Below are 18258 nucleotides of genomic sequence, written 5' to 3'. Positions count from 1 at the left end.
GCAGCGGCGGCAATGCCGGACCCCGCGGCACACCTGCCCTTCTTCTACGGCAGCATCTCGCGCGCCGAGGCCGAGGACCACCTGAAGCTGGCGGGCATGGCTGATGGCCTCTTCCTGCTGCGCCAGTGCCTGCGCTCGCTGGGGGGCTACGTGCTCTCGCTGGTGCACGACGTGCGCTTCCACCACTTCTCCATCGAGCGCCAGCTCAATGGCACCTACGCCATCGCCGGCGGGAAGGCGCACTGCGGCCCCGCTGAGCTTTGCGAGTTCTACTCGCGCGACCCCGACGGGCTGCCCTGCAACCTGCGCAAGCCGTGCAACCGGCCGCCGGGGCTCGAGCCGCAGCCCGGGGTCTTCGACTGCCTGCGCGACGCCATGGTGCGCGACTACGTGCGCCAGACGTGGAAGCTGGAGGTGAGAGCGCGGGCGTGCACGGCTCGTGCAGGGCTCGGAGTGGGCGGGCCCCGGGGCCCCAAGAAGCAATGGGGACTGGGGTGGGGGGGTCGCCTTCGCCAGCCTGCCACGCGCTGCGCTGTGTCTGGTTTGGAAGATGGAGGTGGGCCCTGGCTCGGGCGGGCCCGGGATAGGGCTCCCAGGCTGGGCCTACACTGCCAGAAGGAAAGGTGGGGGTAGCGCTAGGCCGGGATAGTGCGAGGCTTGGGCTGGGCTGGGGTTTGATAGTGTGGGGGACCACGCCCTGGGATAGGGTAGTCAGTGGGGCGATGGGCCGTGGTCTTCGATCCCCACAAATCCATCAAGGTGCACTACCAGTATCAGAACTTCAAGCTGGAGTCCAGTTTGGTGCCGGCTGGAAGGCGGGGTCTGGGGCTCGGCCCTGGATGGGTGGGGCCTGCATGGGCTGGGGAGAGAACTTGGGGTGGGGAGGTGCGCCTGGGTGGGTTAGGGAGGGGTCTCATGGGGACAGAGGCCATGGAGAGGGTTGAGGAGATGGAATGGGGTTCCTGTGGCCGCACACTTGACGTCACTTATCAGTGTCTCTGACCCTTCCTTCGCTAGGGTGAGGCCCTGGAGCAGGCTATCATCAGCCAGGCGCCCCAAGTGGAGAAGCTCATCGCCACCACGGCTCACGAGCGGATGCCCTGGTACCACAGCAACCTGACGCGCGAAGAGGCCGAGCGCAAACTCTACGCTGGCTCGCAGACCGACGGCAAGTTCCTGTATGTGGGGATTGGGGCCTGGGGCTTTGGGGCGGCGAGGCGGGGCAAGTCTCAGTGTGCTGGTGAGTCGTGAGGGCTCCACGTGAAAGCGAGTAGTGCGTTTCTGAGTGTGCAAAGGGCCCTTCTGTGGGAAAGGAGCCGCAGTATTGAGGACCCCATAGTTGGACTCCCTGGGTTGGAATCCCAAGTCTGCTACTTACCAGCTGGGACACGTGGAAAGTCCGGGGATTTCCTCTCCTTTATTCAACAAATAGTCGCTAAAAACCTACTGTGTGCCAGGCACTATTTCAGGCACTGAGAACATGGCAGGGAACAAAACAGACAGGAATCCCTGTCCTTGTGGCGCAAGGAGACAAAAAAGATGAATCAATAAAATACAAGGCATGTCAGGAGGTGGGAAGTGTTGTCTGTACAGGTGGGGAGGGGTTGAGATGAGGTGTCTAGAAGCGGCCTTTCCTATCTGGTGGCTTTTGAGTGAGGAACCGAAGGAGGAGAGAGGTGAGCTGTGCAGCCCTCTGGAAGGAGGTGTTCCTGGCAAATGGGAGTGGCAAGTACAAAGACCAGAGACAGGTTCTTGGCATATTCAAGAAACGAGACCAGTGTGCTTGGAACTAAATGAGGGCTGGACAGAGGAGGTGAGGGATGGAGGAGATGACTCCCTCCGACTGCCCCGTGGATGAGAGTAGTACCCCCTGCATGAATTAATATGTGCAAAGTAATATACAGTATCTTGCATATACTAAAAGTGCACCAATGTTAGCTCTTACTACATGTGGGTGAATGTGTATCTCTACCTTTGTTTGAGTTACAGCTGAGCCATGTGGCTGTTTGTGAGTTTGTTATTGTGAAATAATCTCTAAAGTTATTTAAATAACCCTGCTTGGTGCTCAGAAGCCCTGCTGGCACTATTGCTTTCTGGTCTGGACATAGGTCCCTTTGTGTAACAGATGTTATCCAGATGTCAGCTGAGGTCATGCTGGCCTCGAGACATAAAGCAACTTGGTGCCTGCCTCTTTCCTGTGATCTCAGGAAGTCCAGTGCCGTCCCCAAGATGTCTGTGAATTCTCAAGGGCCTCCCTTCTCATGGCCTGAGTTCCTGCATGGCTGAATCCTCGCTCTCATCCACCTCTCCTAGCACTGTTCCCTCTCCTGGGGCCAACCCCCAAACCCCCTTGATTTCCCCACCTATGTGTGGTCTCTGCGTGTGCATCAGACGGCCTGCAGGTTCCAACACAAGATTCTGTCATCAGCTGATAAAATTAATTTTTTACCCTGCCTAACAGACTTAGGATAAAATTGGAGTAAAGTTTCTAAGACTTCTGAGGGAACTCGTGAATGCGTGTTACAGATAATGCTCAGCTGCGAGGATGGCTTTTGAACCACTTAAGACAGGGCTGTTTTCTCTAAGAGTTATGGTAAACTGAGCCTTGCATTTGTATCAGTTAGCTCTTGCTACATAACAAATTGCCCCAAGACTTACTGGCTCAAAATAACATTGTTTTCGTGTCACAATTCTGTGAGTCAGCTAAGCCGTTCTTGCTGGGGTCAGCTGGGCTGGGTCTGAATAGGTTGAGATGGCCATGCTCATGTCTGGTTATTGGCTCCATGTCCCCTGGGTGATGGGGATGTGCTGGCCACAGTGCTGTCATTGTCCAGTAGGCTAGCCTGGCCTTATTCAGTGGTGGTGGTTGCAAGGTTCCTAGGAAGAGTCACAGAGGGAAAGTGACAATGCACAGGCACTTTTTACACCTCTGCTTAGGTACACCTCTGTTATCGGTCTCCTACTGGCCAAAGCAAGTCATGTGGCCAAAACCAGAGTCACTGTGGGAAAAGGGACTACCCGTAGGAAAGGAATTAAGGCAGCCAGTTTTGCAAAGTCCATCATGGGATTGGAACAAGGAGGTCATAATGGAGATGATTGGCCTCTCAAACATGGGTGCTTGGGACTCCTTTCCTTCTGGATTAGAAACTTGAGGACAGAGCCTGCATCTGGTGCTTCTAGAAGGCTCCATCTCCAGCGCATGGTGAGGGCTGGTACTTGTCCAGATGGAACCTGTCTTCATCCAGATGCTGCACACTTCCCATCTTGGGGTGATGCTTACTAAGACATGGCCAGCATTTGGTCCCGTCCCACATACATTCGTATCTCACTTGCTCTCGTTCACGGTGCCAGAGTCTGGGGCTCTCCCCACGCTGGACACAGGCAGCGAGGTTGTGGTGCTCTGCCCGTGGTGTAGCTGGTTCTTCCTGCTCGTCCCCGCTTTCTCCTTGTGACGTGTATTTCCTCTCTCTCTGATTTTACAGTCTAGGTTTCCTTCCCTGGCTTCGTCTCAAGTTCCTAATTCAGCTTTTGATCATCCCAGTTTTTGCCTCCTTTCTGTCTTTTTTCTTTCTTATTGTCTCCTCCCCTCTCTTCCCTCCCTCTGTCCCATATACAGACACTGACTGCACCATTCCAGTGGTGTTAAAAGTCACCCGCTCCCCCGATTGCCCAAGGCCCTTGAAAGTGGCAGAGGGTTATGGAGAGGGCAGAAGAATTGAGAAGAGTATGCAGCAGGTGGGCTTCTGAGCCCTCGTTCAGCTCAGCTGTTTTTAAAAGATCTTTTTATTGATTTTTTTTTTTCCGATATTTTGTTCAGATAGAGTGGGAGGAAGAGAGAGAGAGAAACATCGACGTGAAAGCGACACATCGAGTGGTTGCCACCCACACGACCCAACCAGGGCCGGGGACAAACTGCAACCGAGGTACGTGCCCTTAGCGGGAACCGAACCCGGGTCTCTCCAGACCGCAGGCTGACGCTCTAACCGCTGAGCCAAACCGGCCAGGGCTTTTTATTGATTTTTTGTTTTAAGAGAGAGGGAGAGAGAGAAACATTGATATGAGAGCAAAACATCAATTGACTGTCTCCTGCATGCCCCCAACTGGTGTTGGAGCCCACAGCTTGTGTCCTGACCAGGAGCTGAACCAGCAACCTTTCTGTGCATGTGACGATGCCCAACCGTCTGAGCCACACCAGTCAGGGCCCAGCTCAGCTTTGACTGGTTTCATATCTTAATCTTCCACGGAAGATGTTTGACAAAGAATTCCATTGCCCAAAGGAAAAGTTTGCAGAGCTTTTGCATTAATACAGCAGAGTTTATGGCAGGCTTAGAGTTAACCAGTGTACTGAGATAAGATGAATCTCAGGAGAACCAGGGCCAGTGGCTTTGAACAGTCGGTGCTCTGGACAGCAAGCTGGCTTGAAGGCGCAGAGGGAGGTAGGACCAGCGTTGGCCATGGAGGTTGAGGCTGAAGGAGGTGGGATCTGGGTAGAGTATAGAGGCTGAGGCTGGTGCTGAGGTGCAGAAGCAGTTGGAGCAGTGACATTATGAGGGACAGTGACTCATGCTGGGAAAATGGCAAGAGACCAGCAGCAGCCACAATGAGCCGAGCCAGACTGCTGGAATGTCAGGCAGGGCGTGCTTCGGCAGAAACGGTTGTAGATTCTTCTTGGGTTCCTGTAGTCAATAACCGCTTTCTCAGTATGTGCAGAGTTAAGGGCTGACGATCAGAGCTGTAGGCACAGACCCTCCCACAGGGCAAGGTAGGTCACGAGGCCTGGGACATGCCCGGAACTGGTCTGCTGCAGGTGTGTTAGAGGGATGCACACCACTCAGGCCTGCAGTGAAGACCAGGGCCACGCATACCGCCGGCCACAGTTCCGAGCTGTTAAATTGTTCCTCGTGCTGTGCTCTGCCAACCCTCGCTGCCTTTTCTGCATACTTGCAGCATTTGTAGTTGTGGTTGGTTCGGTGTGAAAACGACCCCTGAGAAGGGCCTTCAAGAGTGTGTTGTGAAGTGGTTCCTAACTTCTTCTGGATCTTGGCCCTTTGGGAATCCTCCTGAATGAGCCCCTCCCATACATATCCCCACAGTTGGTCTGCGTGTGCATGGGGGTGTGTGTGTAGACAGGTTCTTACCGCACAAAGGGACCGTCTTTGAGGGCTATTCCCATTCATAGATGTGGAAGATATATTTATTTTGGAAAATTTCCAGCAGAGGGCAATCAAGGGTCTCATTCTATCAAAGGTCCCTCTGTTACAATGGGTGGGTCTATTGTGATGACAAAAAGACTCGTGTGGTCTGTACAAAGGTGTCCTATGATCTAGCCACAGAGTTGTACATACCTTTGTTGATCTTCATGTAGAAATGACTTTCTCTCCACAACAGAATTGTCCTGAGTCTACCCGTGTAGACCTGTGTGTTCCCTGTAGGTGGCTCTGTGTCCACCATAGAGGTACAAATAGCCCTGCATGGGTGGCCAAGTGTCCCCATGGATGGTGGAGTGAGTGTCCCCGAGGATGGTGGAGTGAGTGTCCCTGAGGATGGCTGAGTGTCCCCTGAGGATGGCTGCGTGAGTGTCCCTGAGGATGGCTGAGTGAGTGTCCCCTGAGGATGGCTGAGTGTCCCAGAGGGTGGCTGAGTGAGTGTCCCCTGAGGATGGCTGAGTGTCCCCTGAGGATGGCTGCGTGAGTGTCCCAGAGGGTGACTGAGTGAGTGTCCCCTGAGGATGGCTGAGTGTCCCCTGAGGATGGCTGAGTGAGTGTCCCTGAGGATGGCTGCGTGAGTGTCCCTGAGGATGGCTGAGTGTCCCTGAGGATGGCTGAGTGTCCCTGAGGATGGCTGAGTGAGTGTCCCTGAGGATGGCTGAGTGTCCCAGAGGGTGGCTGAGTGAGTGTCCCCTGAGGATGGCTGAGTGTCCCCTGAGGATGGCTGAGTGTCCCCTGAGGATGGCTGCGTGAGTGTCCCCTGAGGATGGCTGAGTGTCCCCTGAGGATGGCTGCGTGAGTGTCCCAGAGGGTGGCTGAGTGAGTGTCCCCTGAGGATGGCTGAGTGTCTCAAAGGGTGGCTGAGTGAGTGTCCTCTGAGGATGGCTGAGTGTCCCCTGAGGATGGCTGAGTGTCCCTGAGGGTGGCTGAGTGAGTGTCCCCTGAGGATGGCTGAGTGAGTGTCCCTGAGGATGGATGAGTGAGTGTCCCTGAGGATGGCTAAGTGTTCCCTGAGGATAGCTGAGTGTCCCCGAGGGTGGCTGCGTGAGTGTCCCCGAGGATGGCTGCGTGAGTGTCCCCTGAGGATGGCTGCGTGAGTGTCCCCTGAGGATGGCTGAGTGTCCCCTGAGGATGGCTGCGTGAGTGTCCCAGAGGGTGGCTGAGTGAGTGTCCCTGAGGATGGCTGAGTGTCCCCTGAGGATGGCTGAGTGTCCCCTGAGGATGGCTGCGTGAGTGTCCCAGAGGGTGGCTGAGTGAGTGTCCCCTGAGGATGGCTGCGTGAGTGTCCCTGAGGATGGATGAGTGATTGTTCTGTGTGTAAAACTGAGTGTCTAGTCATGTGTGGCCAAGTATTCCACCACAGAGGACCTGGTATGGCTCTGTGGATGGTCAGGTGTTCCCCCCTGGACAGCCAGGTGCCCGCTGTCAGTGGGTGGCTGAGTATATGGCCACGCAAGGCTCAGTGTGCACTCTGAGAGGCCCAACATTTCGAGGGCAGAATGGTCATATGTCTGCCCTCGGATGACTGTGTCTCTGTGACACTGTGGTTCTCTCTGCTCCTTGACCCCTGCGCCCTCTGGCCTGGAGTTCCTAGTTGGTCTGGACCTTGAGTGGGGCCTGACCAGCTTTGGCCCCCCCAGTTCCTGCTCTTTCTATATGAGGCTCTGGTGTGCCAATGTGTGTATGTGGGAACTGGGGCCCTGCAGGGGGACACAATAGCAGGGGACCACATGGTTGTAGGGGTGACCTTCCCTCCGTGTCCCCACCAGGCTGAGGCCCCGGAAAGAGCAGGGCACGTACGCGCTATCTCTGATCTACGGGAAAACCGTGTACCACTACCTCATCAGCCAGGACAAGGCTGGCAAATACTGCATCCCCGAGGGGACCAAGTTCGACACTCTCTGGCAGGTGAGCCACCTGCCCACCCTGTTGTGAGGGAGACGCCCTGGCAAGGTGCCCGGGCTCCTGGGAGGAGAGGAGCCAGGCCTGACTGCCCCTCCCCCTGCAGCTGGTGGAGTACCTGAAGCTGAAGGCTGACGGGCTCATCTACTGCCTGAAGGAGGCTTGTCCCAACACCAGCGCCAGTGCAGGTGTGCGGGCGGCAGGGGTGGCGGGAGCGGGAGATGCCGTCCCTCACCCACTCACCCTCTCACCGTCCTTTCTGTTCCCTCAGAGGCTGCTGCTCCCACACTTCCAGCCCACCCATCCACGTTCACCCATGTGAGTCAGCCGGCATCTCAGAGTTGGGGTCTCAGGGACAGAGCTGGTGGTGGACTATGGGTCTCGTTCCCAGGGTGAGGCTGTGGTGGAGAGTGGGGCTGCCATGGAATAGGAGAGGCCCCCCATCACTGTTTCTGGAGTCCTCAGAGGATATGGGTCTCCTGAGAGGGGCTGGTGCCCTCACCTTGGGCCTTACGGACCTTTGTGACTCCATGACTTTTAGCCTCAGAGACGGATCGACACCCTCAACTCAGATGGATATACCCCTGAACCAGGTGAGCTGGCCAAGGTGGAGGTGTACGGTGGGTTTCGTGCCAGGCTGACGGCAGGTCCCTGGCTGGCTCGGTGTGTTCAGGGAGAATGTGGGCTGGCTCGGCCTGTGGCAGTTGGCTTGATTGGCCCTGTGCACACAGTGTGCCTGCAGACATCTGCACAATGGCACACCCATCCCACCTGCCTGTGTGCATGTACATGTGTGTGTGCAGACATGCAGGGGAGAACATGCAGTTGTGCCTTAGATGCCCAGGGCACAGACACACATTTATTAAGCACCTACTATGTCACACTTAAACTCCAAACTCACTGTGCATAGGAGCTCATTGGACCCTCCTGACAGGCCATAGGAGGCAGTCACAGCCATTATGCTCAATTTACAGATGAGAAAGGAGGGCAGTGACTTTCTAAGGCCACACAGCCAGGCTGGGGTGGAGCGGAATTGGAACCCAGGCAGATGGCTCCAGAGGCCACGTTCCTAAAATGCCCTGCTGCTGATGCTCATGAGTTTGATGTGTGGATGCAAGCGTTCCCACACGTGTGCTCAGAGAACATACATGGTGGTATGTGCAGACAGAGGCTCACCTTAGGAGCCCTTGTAAACACGGCTGTGTGATGCCTACGGAGACATGGCAGGCACGAATGTGGGTGCACACATGCCAGTGCACACATGGGCACAGACGTGCACATTCCAGCTGGCACAGTAATGGTTACTCATATAGACATGCTTGGACCCCTGCCACACACGAGACATGGGTGCATGAGCGTGAACACAGGGCACACCTGGTTACACTGCACAGGGATGCACATGCCTTTGGAGTCCACTTGGACGTGGCTTCCCACTGTGCCCACAGATGGGACCAGGAGTGCACCCAGTGCGCACACACACATGTACCCATGTGCCTGTACATGCTCTAGGTGGTACACCCCTGTCTGGGGCATGTGCCTTGTAGGCACCGAGGCTCCCTGCCCTCCTATCCCCCTGCCCCTCTCCCTCCTCTTGCCCTGGGAGTGCATACCTGTGTGTGTGCCCAGCACGCCTAGCATCCCCAGAGAAACCGCGGCCAATGCCCATGGACACAAGCGTGTACGAGAGCCCCTACAGTGACCCTGAGGAGCTCAAGGACAAGAAGCTCTTCCTGAAGCGTGAGAACCTCCTCGTCGCTGAAATCGAACTTGGTTGCGGCAACTTTGGCTCCGTGCGCCAGGGCGTCTACCGCATGCGCAAGTACGGCTGCCCCCATCAGCGGGGATCAAATGGGAGGGCAGGGCTGGAGCCAGGATGTGACATCAGTTGCCTAGAAAACAGACCCTGGGACAGGAGATTGCTGGAGGACCTCCTGGCAGCACTGACGGGGGGGGGGGGGGGGGGGGGGGGGGGTGCGCGCACAGAGCAGGGGAGGCTGGGCTGAGTAGCAATTGCTGATCCCAGAGCTCTGGCCAATCCCAGGGAGCTGTAGAGGGGCCCCCTCAACTTCTATATCCGCCTACCATTGCCCAGGGGAGAGCGAAACTTTGAATGAAACTGCTCTTTTAAGTGCGGGGCAGCTCCGGGGAGGGACTTGGCTATGCATTGCCCTCGCGACCCGGCAGCCTGGGAACCGAGAACTTGGGTCCTGAAGGGAGGTCTGGGCAGCAAACCACAGCATCCACTGCACAAGCCCGGGAGAAGGAGGCAGGGCGGGGCAGGAGGGGCCGAGCAGGGCCTGGGCTGACTCCCACGTGTGCCTCCTGCATGGGTGTTTTGCGGCAGGAAGCAGATCGACGTGGCCATCAAGGTGTTAAAACACAGCACAGAGAAGGCGGACAAGGATGAGATGATGCGTGAGGCCCAGATCATGCACCAGCTGGACAACCCCTACATCGTGCGGCTCATCGGCGTCTGCCAGGCGGAGGCCCTCATGCTCATCATGGAGATGGCAGGTGGCGGGCCCCTGCACAAGTTCCTGATCGGGAAGAAGTAAGCCCTGGGCTGTTGGGCGGTTAGGGCTGGAGGGGTTCATCCTGTCCACTTGTGGGTGTGCTCCACTGTGGGTGCACACTCACTCTATTTGTATTTTATTTTTTAAATGTTTTTTATTGATTGATTTTAGAGAGAGGGGGGAGGGGAAGAGAGAGAAGTAGAGATTTGTTGTTCCACTTATTTATGCATTCATTGGTTGATTCTTGTATGTGCCCTGACCAGGGATCGAACCCAAAACCTTGGCATATCAGGATGACACTCTAACCAACTGAGCTACCTGGCCAGGGACCACACTCATTCTACATGTTCATAGACACACTCACACCTTCCTCCAGCACACCTGACACACGCACTCAGCCCACAGGCAGAGCCTGACCTTCCTGTTTGAGTCCCAGCTCTGCTCCTAACTGTCGGACCCCAGGCAGGTCTCTTTCTTTGTCTGGGCCTCAGTTTCCTCATTCGTACTACAGTGGTGATCACAGTATTTACCTTAAGTGGCCCTTCTGAGGATCAAAGGAACTGATAAGGAGCTGGAGCAGTGGCTGGCTTGGTTTGTGAGCGAGCGCTCTCTCAGTATCAGCTCTGAGTATTGCAGTTATTGCTACTCCAATTCTCTTGACCAAATTCATGACCTACATGAAATTAAGTTGATTGTCTCTGACCTAAATCAGGATCAGCAAGCCGCAGCCCATAGCTTGCTTTTGTCCTGCATGGCTTTGCATTTTTAAAGAGTTGAAAAGAAAAAGAAAATACAAGGATACAGGGCAGAGACCACAGGCAGCCTGCTAAGGCTAGAGCATTACCATCTGCCTGGCCCTTTACAGGAAAAATGTGCTACCTCTGATCTAAAGAAACTGCAGTTTTATGTGTGTTCCCTCATGCCTCAGACTCCCTCGCACAGACATCTTTTATACTCACCGCGGCATGTGCCCGCCCGCCCACGCTCGCTGGCGCTCATGTCTTCGCGGTCGGCCCAGCTCATGCATGCCGTCCCTGCACAGGTGTTCAGGCAAATTCCCTGTGACAGGGACTGTTGCAGCACTTGGGATTCATCAGTGGACAAAAGAGACAGAGCTCTCTGCCTATGTTCTGGTTGGAGAAGAGAGGCTTTAAGAAATGATAATACAATAAACTGTGCAGTGTATCGGAAACAAGTGCTATGGAAGAGGGGGCTGGCAGTGTCAGGGTGGGAGGAGGGAAGTAAGAAAGTGTGGTCTGTGCAAACTGAGGGAGGCAACCAGGTGCAGCTCTGGGGAAAGAGTTTCAGGCAGAGGGTACAGCCAGTGCAAAGGCCCTGAGGTGCACCTGAGCCTGGTGTGGTGGAGGAACAGTGAGGGGGACCTACGGCTAGAACTGATGTGAGTGGAAAGGTGATGGGTCATATGTTGCAGGGCCTTGTGGGTATGGGGAGGATTTGAACTTTGACCCTGAGTGAGGTGGGAACGCTGGGAGGCTGTAAGCAGAGGAGGAGGACCTGACTCCCTTCTGGGGAGGCCAGACCATGGGGAGCAAGGGCAGAGGTGACTGTTACGGTCCAGCGCGCAATGGTGGAGGCTGGACCAGGGTGGCAGAAGCCAGGGTGGAAGAAGCAGGAGGGTTCTGGAGAAATCCTGAGGCAGAGCCGCCAGGGCGAACTGACAGCTTGGAATGTTGGGAGTGAGAAAGAGGAGCTGAGAGCAAGGCTCTGTCCTCGTGACACCCCCGAGGGAACGGGGAGGGTGCAGACAGTGGTAAGTTCAGGGTCGCAGATTGTGGGTACAATTTACAGCCTGGACACTGCACGAGGGCTGAGACTTTGTGTGTGCACCACTGTGTCCATGGCCCCATGCCTGGCATACAGCAGGTGCTTAATTAGCATGACCCACATGGGTCGGGGACGTGGTCTTGGCCCCCTTGGGAACTTGGGCTGTCCTTACTCTGCTGACTCTGTCTTCCCCTGCACCCCAGGGAGGAGATCCCCGTTAGCAATGTGGCGGAGCTGCTGCACCAGGTGTCCATGGGGATGAAGTACCTGGAGGAGAAGAACTTTGTGCACCGTGACCTGGCAGCCCGCAACGTCCTGCTGGTCAACCGGCACTATGCCAAGATCAGTGACTTTGGCCTCTCCAAGGCACTGGGTGCCGACGACAGCTACTACACCGTGAGCCCTACCCCTTTGGTGCCCAGGTGGGTGGAGTGGGTGGGTGGAGGGTCCCTACGCCCTGGCCCAGCAGCATCTCCCCCTCCCCAGGCCCGCTCGGCAGGGAAGTGGCCACTCAAATGGTACGCGCCTGAGTGCATCAACTTCCGAAAGTTCTCCAGCCGCAGCGATGTCTGGAGCTATGGGGTCACCATGTGGGAGGCCTTCTCCTACGGCCAGAAGCCCTATAAGGCAGGTGTGGGCAGAGGCGGGCGGTCGGCTGGCTGCGAAGGCGGGGGCAGGTGGTCCTGGTTACTCACTTGTGCCCTTGGCTCTGGCTTGAGCAGAAGATGAAGGGGCCCGAGGTCATGGCCTTCATCGAGCAGGGCAAGCGCATGGAGTGCCCGCCAGAGTGTCCGCCGGAAATGTATGCACTTATGAGCGACTGCTGGACCTACAAGTGAGTGCCAACAGGCGGGAGGGGGCACAGCCGAATTGACACCTGGGCCTGGGGCAGGATGTTTCGGTGCCCAGTCACTCCGTCCAACACAGCTCTGCTCCGTGCAGTCCTGCCCGGCTCACTAGCTCGCTGCCTTCCGGCACGCAGTGTTCTGTGTCCACGCTCAGCTCTCCTGCACACTCACCTCACCCTGCTCCAGCGTGCCAACACCCCACAGCTCCCTGCGGATACCCAATGCTCCAGCATCTAAAACCCCAGTCCCCACCAGCCAACATTCAACACATTGATCCCCCAATACTCAGACAAGTTACTACTCTGTTACCCAAAATACCGTGCCAATTCTCAGGCACGGAATAGTACTCCAGCAGCTAGTTCCTCGGTTCCCTACCAGACAACATTCAACACTTAAGAACCCAAACAGACCAACTCCGAAGTACGCAACACTGAGTATATTCAAACCCACCTCTGTCTGGTGGGAGCTTAACACTCGAACACCCCAGCTCCTAACTGTCAATATCCCAACTTCCCATCAGACAGCAGGTGGCACGGGCCCAAACAAGCCATCACCCTACACCAATCATGCAGTGTACATTCCAGCATCTGACCCCTTTCCCCGCCCATCAACATCCATTACTCCACTGGCCAACACTTGTGACATTGATACCCAGACACCCAAGCAATCCAATAAATAGACACCCTATATGTGATAAATTCATAGCAAATGATCAGCCTTCCCTACTCAAACATGTTAACTCACCTCTATCAGGAAACACCTGGTACATCTGACACCCCAGCACAGTCCGTGGATGCTCTACGCACAGTCCCATTAGTGCCCCTGCTGTCACCAGCCAAACCACCCAGTACCCCAACCTCCTCTTCCACCGTGGGCAGCATATGTGCATCCACAGAAGCCTAGCACCTGTATACCCTGACCCTGGCACACCACATGCTCAGCCGTCAGCATTCAGTAGTTGTCAGCTGAACACTCAATGAATTCCCCAGTCTTTGCTAGTTAACACCCAACATCCTGTGTGTCTGCAGCCCTTCTTTAAGCAACCCTGAATTCCATGGTCTCATGCCTGAAAGACCTCCCCATTACCCAGCACCTCACCACCTCCACGCCCCGTGCTTTTCTGAGCCCCTTGCACATCCACCTCCCCCTGAACTTGGGTTCTGGCCGTGTGGTCAGTGGCCTAGACCTGCCCGCCCCCACAGGTGGGAGGACCGCCCGGACTTCGTGGCGGTGGAGCATCGCATGCGGACCTACTACTACAGCTTGGCAAGCAAGGCCGAGGGCTCCCCAGAGTGTGAGAAGGGGGCTGAGGCTGCCTCTGCCTGAGCACAGCCTACCCAGGGTCTGCAGGCCCCTCCGCCCCAGCTTTCCTTCTGTGCCTCGGCCTCATCCCGAGACCTCCCATCTGGCTGGGCCAGCCCTGCTCCTCCCCCTCCCGGCCTGGTCACCAGCCCTCTCTGGCTGGGGAGGAGGGAAGCCCAGGGTGGGGGTAGGACTTCTATCCTGGTCCTGGGCTGGTGTGTACTGGGGGCCTGAGCTGAGGAGTGTTGCCTACAACAAAGATGCTCCTTCCTCTGGGCCGAAGGGGAAGACCAGGGAGTCTCCAGTCTTTGGAATAAAGTCAGCTTCTCTCCTGTTTGAGATCCCACATCTTTTTTGGGTGAGGGTCGACCAGGAAAGGGGGTGATGGGAAGTGCTTGAAAACAACTTTTCTTGTGTGCAGTGGCTTTCCCACTTCTCTGCCCTGGGGACACCTTCATTAAAGTGAGGGGCTGTGGCAGATTGGGGAAACCAAGGCAGTGAGGGTGGGGTGCCAAGGAGCTGCGTGCAGGGCTGGGCCATGGCTCCCTTACCTTTGTGATTGCGTGATAGAGAGACTTTATCAAATGATGATAAAGCTGGAGAGACTTTAACAAATGATGACCCCTCCCCCACCCACACCCCAGCACTGGTGCACTTAAAGTGTCTTCAGGTGAGTCCCGCTCAGCTGTCCAAACTTTCTCCCTGGGCCAATCATAGTTGGAGTTTTCATCACCTGGTGCCCAAGTGTCAACTCAGTCCCATCAGACCTGTCCCTAAGCTCTTGTTGCCTCAGTTTCCCCACATGGAAAATTGGGGCGTTGGAGGACAAAGCCCAACAGGTGAGATGAAATGGAGCCAGGTACCTGCATTTCTTTCCCAAACTAGCTCCCCTTCCTCAGCGCGATTGGCCCCGCCCCCCTTCCCAGCCAGTGCCGCCTCCTCTTGGCTTGGCCCCAGGCATTGGCTCCAGACCCACTCAGAGCCCAGGAAAGGCAAGGTGCTCTGTGGCTTCTGGGAAGGCAGAAGTTCTGGGTGGAGGTCTGGGCTGCCTGGCTGTTTGTGGAGTTGTGGGGGAGAGTGGGGGTCCAACCCTGGTGCGGAGTGGGGGCGTGCGGCGCAGGCGGGAGACACGAGAGGAGGCCCGAGCCTTCGTGACCTGTGAGTACATTATTGAAACCAGGAAGTTGGCGTTGAAGTGATTCCCTTAGGAACAGACCTTGCTGTAATTTCACCATTTACTGTTGAGTTTTTACTACTTGATGCATAAGCTTCATATCAGCATATTCTGTAATGAATTTTGTGTTCTACATGGAAGTGAATTCAGAGAACTCCCAGTTAATACCGTCAACTCAAATGCATGAAGGCTCAACTATGTGTGTGCATTTGGAGAGTAACTTTGTACAGGTCTGGAATTTTTTGAGGGTTTCGAGCCCTGCCAGACACATCTATCTGCTTAAAGATTAAAAAGAGCCTGGCCAGTGTGGCTCACTGGTTGAGCATCGACCCATGCACCAAGAGGTCGCCAGTTGGATCCCCAGTCAGGGCAAATGTGCAGGCTGTGGCCCCGATCCCCAGTGGGGGGCATGCAGGAGGCAGCCAATTGATGTTCTCTCTCATCGATGTTTCTATCTCTCTCTCCCTCTCCTTTCCTCTCTCTAAAATCAATAAAAAAAAAAAATCACCTTAAAAAAAGATTAAAAACAGATAAGGAGAGCATAGAGATTCTAAAGTTAAAGACACAAACTCAAATTACTCCCTTTTGTTATTCTCTGTGACCATTTGGAGATTTGGTGTTTAAAATGTAAACCAGTGGCCTGGCAGGTGTGACTCAGTGGTTGAGCAGCGACCCATGCTCGATTCCCGGTCAGGGCACACACCCAGGCTGTGGGCCCAATCCCCAGTGGGGGCATGCAGGAGGGTGGTCAGTGGATGTTCTCTCTCATCGATGTTTCTATCTCTCCCTCTCTCTCTAAAATCAATAAAGAAAAAAGAAAAGTAAACCAGTGAAGCCTTGCAAACCATGAAATATAATTATAATAGCTTTAGTTGGGAAATGCATATTCATACATGAACCATATTACCAAATTTGAGTAACACCATTCAAATACAAACATTATTTTCAAAGTGTTTTTAAACTCATGAACAAATGAAGGAAAAAAATCACATCAGTGGTACAATTTTGTGGCTTCCCAAATTGTTTGCAGATATTTCATTTTTATTAAATACACTTCTTAGTTGCGGGACAATTCACATTACATATTGTTACATCATGATGGAAATAAATTTTCACTGCCTGCATTTCTTTTATAGTCACCATTAGTTGTTTTATTTTATTATTGTTGCTGAAAATTATTTTATAAGAAAGAGGTATAAAAAGTGATCCGCTCTGGCCCTGGCCGGTTTGGCTCGGCGGTTAGAGCATCAGCCTGCGGACCAAAGAGTCACGGGTGTGATTCCAGTCAAGGGCACATACTTCAGTTAGGGTTCGATCCCTGGCCCTGGTCAGGGTTGTGTGGGAGGCAACCAATCGATGTGTCCCTCTCACATCAATGTTTCTCTCTCTCTCCCTCTCCCTTCCTTCCCCTCAGTCTAGCTGAAAATCAATGGAAAAAATTATCCTTGGCTGAGGATTAAAAAAAAAAAAAAAAAAGTGATCCGCTCTGGGTGTCAAATACCTGGGAAAGCTAAGTGTGCTCCCAATAAATGTTGGGCCAACGAAAGAGGGTGCGGTTCCACACAGCTACCACTAGGTGCCGCTGTTTCTCAAAGGTTGCTTAGTTCCTCCCTCCATTTGGCCCTTGCCTCCTGCTGTGCTTTTGGGGGCGGGGTCTCTCTTCTGCCTGGAGCGTAATTCCAGTCTCCTCCCTGGTCTCTAGGCCCCCAGTCCTGTCCCCTGTAATCCGTTCACCCCAGAACCACTTGTAGGGTCCTTCCTACCAGCAGTTCTGGACTTCTTCCAGGGTTCCCCAGTCATATCACCCCCAGCCCCCAGGCTGGAGCTTCTTTCACCAGTGGGTCTTCTTAACATGAGTTGATTGACAAGCCTAGGCTACGTGCACCTGTGGGCTCTCTGAAAGGCCCTGTTATCTTCAGGTGGGATGTGGGGTGGGGCGTGTGGTGTGGTGGGCCTGGGCAGGGTCAGCAGTGCTGAGGAGCCGGGCAGGTCTGGGGTTTTGGGCTCACACTGCCGACATTTGGGAGCACGAGTGGAGTTGGGAATTTCAGCCCCCGTTTAGCTGAGATGGAGTCCTGTCCAAGGCTGATTTCCTACCCCCTCCTACTTGAATCTGTGATGTGAGGGCACCAGTTCTGAGCAGAGCTAGGAGTTTTACTGTGTCCCCCCGGAAGACTTCTGTCAGAGAGACAGATGAGTTAGTGCTGGGCTCTGTGACTGCACTGTGGGCAGGCTGATCTGAAGTCTCTGTGAGTTTACCCAGGCAGCCACGGGCCGGAGAGCCCGTCTCCCGTCCAGCAGCCTGTGGACACCACTGCCAACAGGAGGCTGTTTTGTTCAGCTCTGTGTAGTCCCAGATACCCCCGCTGGGTGCAGTTCTGTGAAGTTCTGTGGGGGAAGGAGAGCGGCTCAGAGCAGGACAATGAGACCCTCAGAGGCTGGTTCTAGGAGGAAGGGCTTAGCTCCCTCCTGTGGGCTGGGCAGGCAACATTCTCAACCAGAGACTCTTTTGATCTATTCCCCTGAGCCCAGAGCAGCTGAAACTGCTCGTGCAGAGAAGACTGTACCCAACCTGAACCTGCAGCAGGACACCTTGGGGGAACTAGAGTTGGAGTCTGTGGTAGAGACTGAGGAGTTTGGCTTTGGAGCAGAGACTAATTTCTGTTCATTCAGTGCCTGACGGCATAATCTCTAAGCAGGCCCACTAGCCTGAGCCAGGCTAGCCTGGGTCCACCCTAGAGGCTCTCTTAGGAAGGCTCTGGAGAAGACCAGGCAACTTCTGGGGGCAGGGGACAGAGTAGCTGACAGGTGGAGGTGGACCTCAGAGAGCCTGGCCACAGATCTTCCCCTAGCTCTCAGCTAAAAGAAGCCGACCCATTTACACAGATTGGTTCCTCCGTGAACACACAGGACACCGACACAAACAGTGAACAGATTGGTAACTACACACAGGCATTCCAAGGCCAGTTACACATGTCTAACAGAAATCTGCATTTGAAACACACCCAGAACCATCACAACAAATGGTGGGCCTCAGATCACACCAGAGCTCGACCCAACTGGACAAACAAACAGTATACCCAAAGGTGGATCTCAGTAGGACCCAGATCCTGCTGGGAACCACCCCACCTTGTGGAGTAGCCCCTGCACAGCATCTCATCCATGGTGATAAAGGTTTACCTCTATAGATACCCAGCCTGAAGGATTCATGATGGTACCACTAAGCCCATCAAGACACCTTGAGACTGAAACTGCACAGCAGATTGCACACCGTGGTCAGGGTTGAGCCTCATAGTCAACCAGCCTGAGGGTCAATCCCAGCCACAAAAGGGTGGTCAGCAACCAAGACCCAATTATAACAAGAGGGTCCAAACAACCCACACAAGAAACATTCCCAGTTCAGGAGATCAAGACGACTGACTGCACCACTGAAAAGCCACAGGACACAACAGATGGTCATCTCATGAAGACTGGGAGTCACAGCAGTCCTCTCTAAAACACAGAAACAAACACAAAGAGACAGCAAA

General features: G+C 54.7%; 1 protein-coding gene across 1 annotated transcript; it reads left to right on the top strand.

Moving 5' to 3' along the window:
• Window positions 1–12: 12 nt before the first annotated feature.
• On the top strand, window positions 13–13885 carry LOC118631189 (tyrosine-protein kinase ZAP-70). The gene is made up of 12 exons (XM_036263500.1): window positions 13–414; window positions 1018–1178; window positions 6977–7115; window positions 7216–7297; window positions 7381–7427; window positions 7651–7702; window positions 8736–8928; window positions 9454–9660; window positions 11611–11803; window positions 11894–12034; window positions 12130–12242; window positions 13458–13885. The coding sequence occupies exons 1-12, from the start codon at window positions 13–15 to the stop codon at window positions 13579–13581; spliced, it is 1854 nt and encodes a 617-aa protein (XP_036119393.1). The 3' UTR covers window positions 13582–13885.
• Window positions 13886–18258: the final 4373 nt, after the last annotated feature.

Source organism: Molossus molossus, unplaced genomic scaffold (assembly GCF_014108415.1).
Source record: "Molossus molossus isolate mMolMol1 unplaced genomic scaffold, mMolMol1.p scaffold_m16_p_15, whole genome shotgun sequence".
Lineage (NCBI taxonomy): Eukaryota > Metazoa > Chordata > Mammalia > Chiroptera > Molossidae > Molossus > Molossus molossus.
Note: the sequence above shows the minus strand (reverse complement) of the source record. Positions and strands in the feature narration are given on the sequence as shown.

What these genes read in the sequence shown, in the direction of transcription:
- LOC118631189 (XM_036263500.1), top strand. Translation starts at nt 13, where the DNA reads ATGCCGGACCCCGCGGCACACCTGCCCTTCTTCTACGGCAGCATCTCG. An exon ending in AGTTCGACACTCTCTGGCAG is followed by an intron (nt 7,116 to 7,215) that starts GTGAGCCACCTG and finishes CTCCCCCTGCAG; the next exon opens with CTGGTGGAGTACCTGAAGCT. An exon ending in CAACACCAGCGCCAGTGCAG is followed by an intron (nt 7,298 to 7,380) that starts GTGTGCGGGCGG and finishes CTGTTCCCTCAG; the next exon opens with AGGCTGCTGCTCCCACACTT.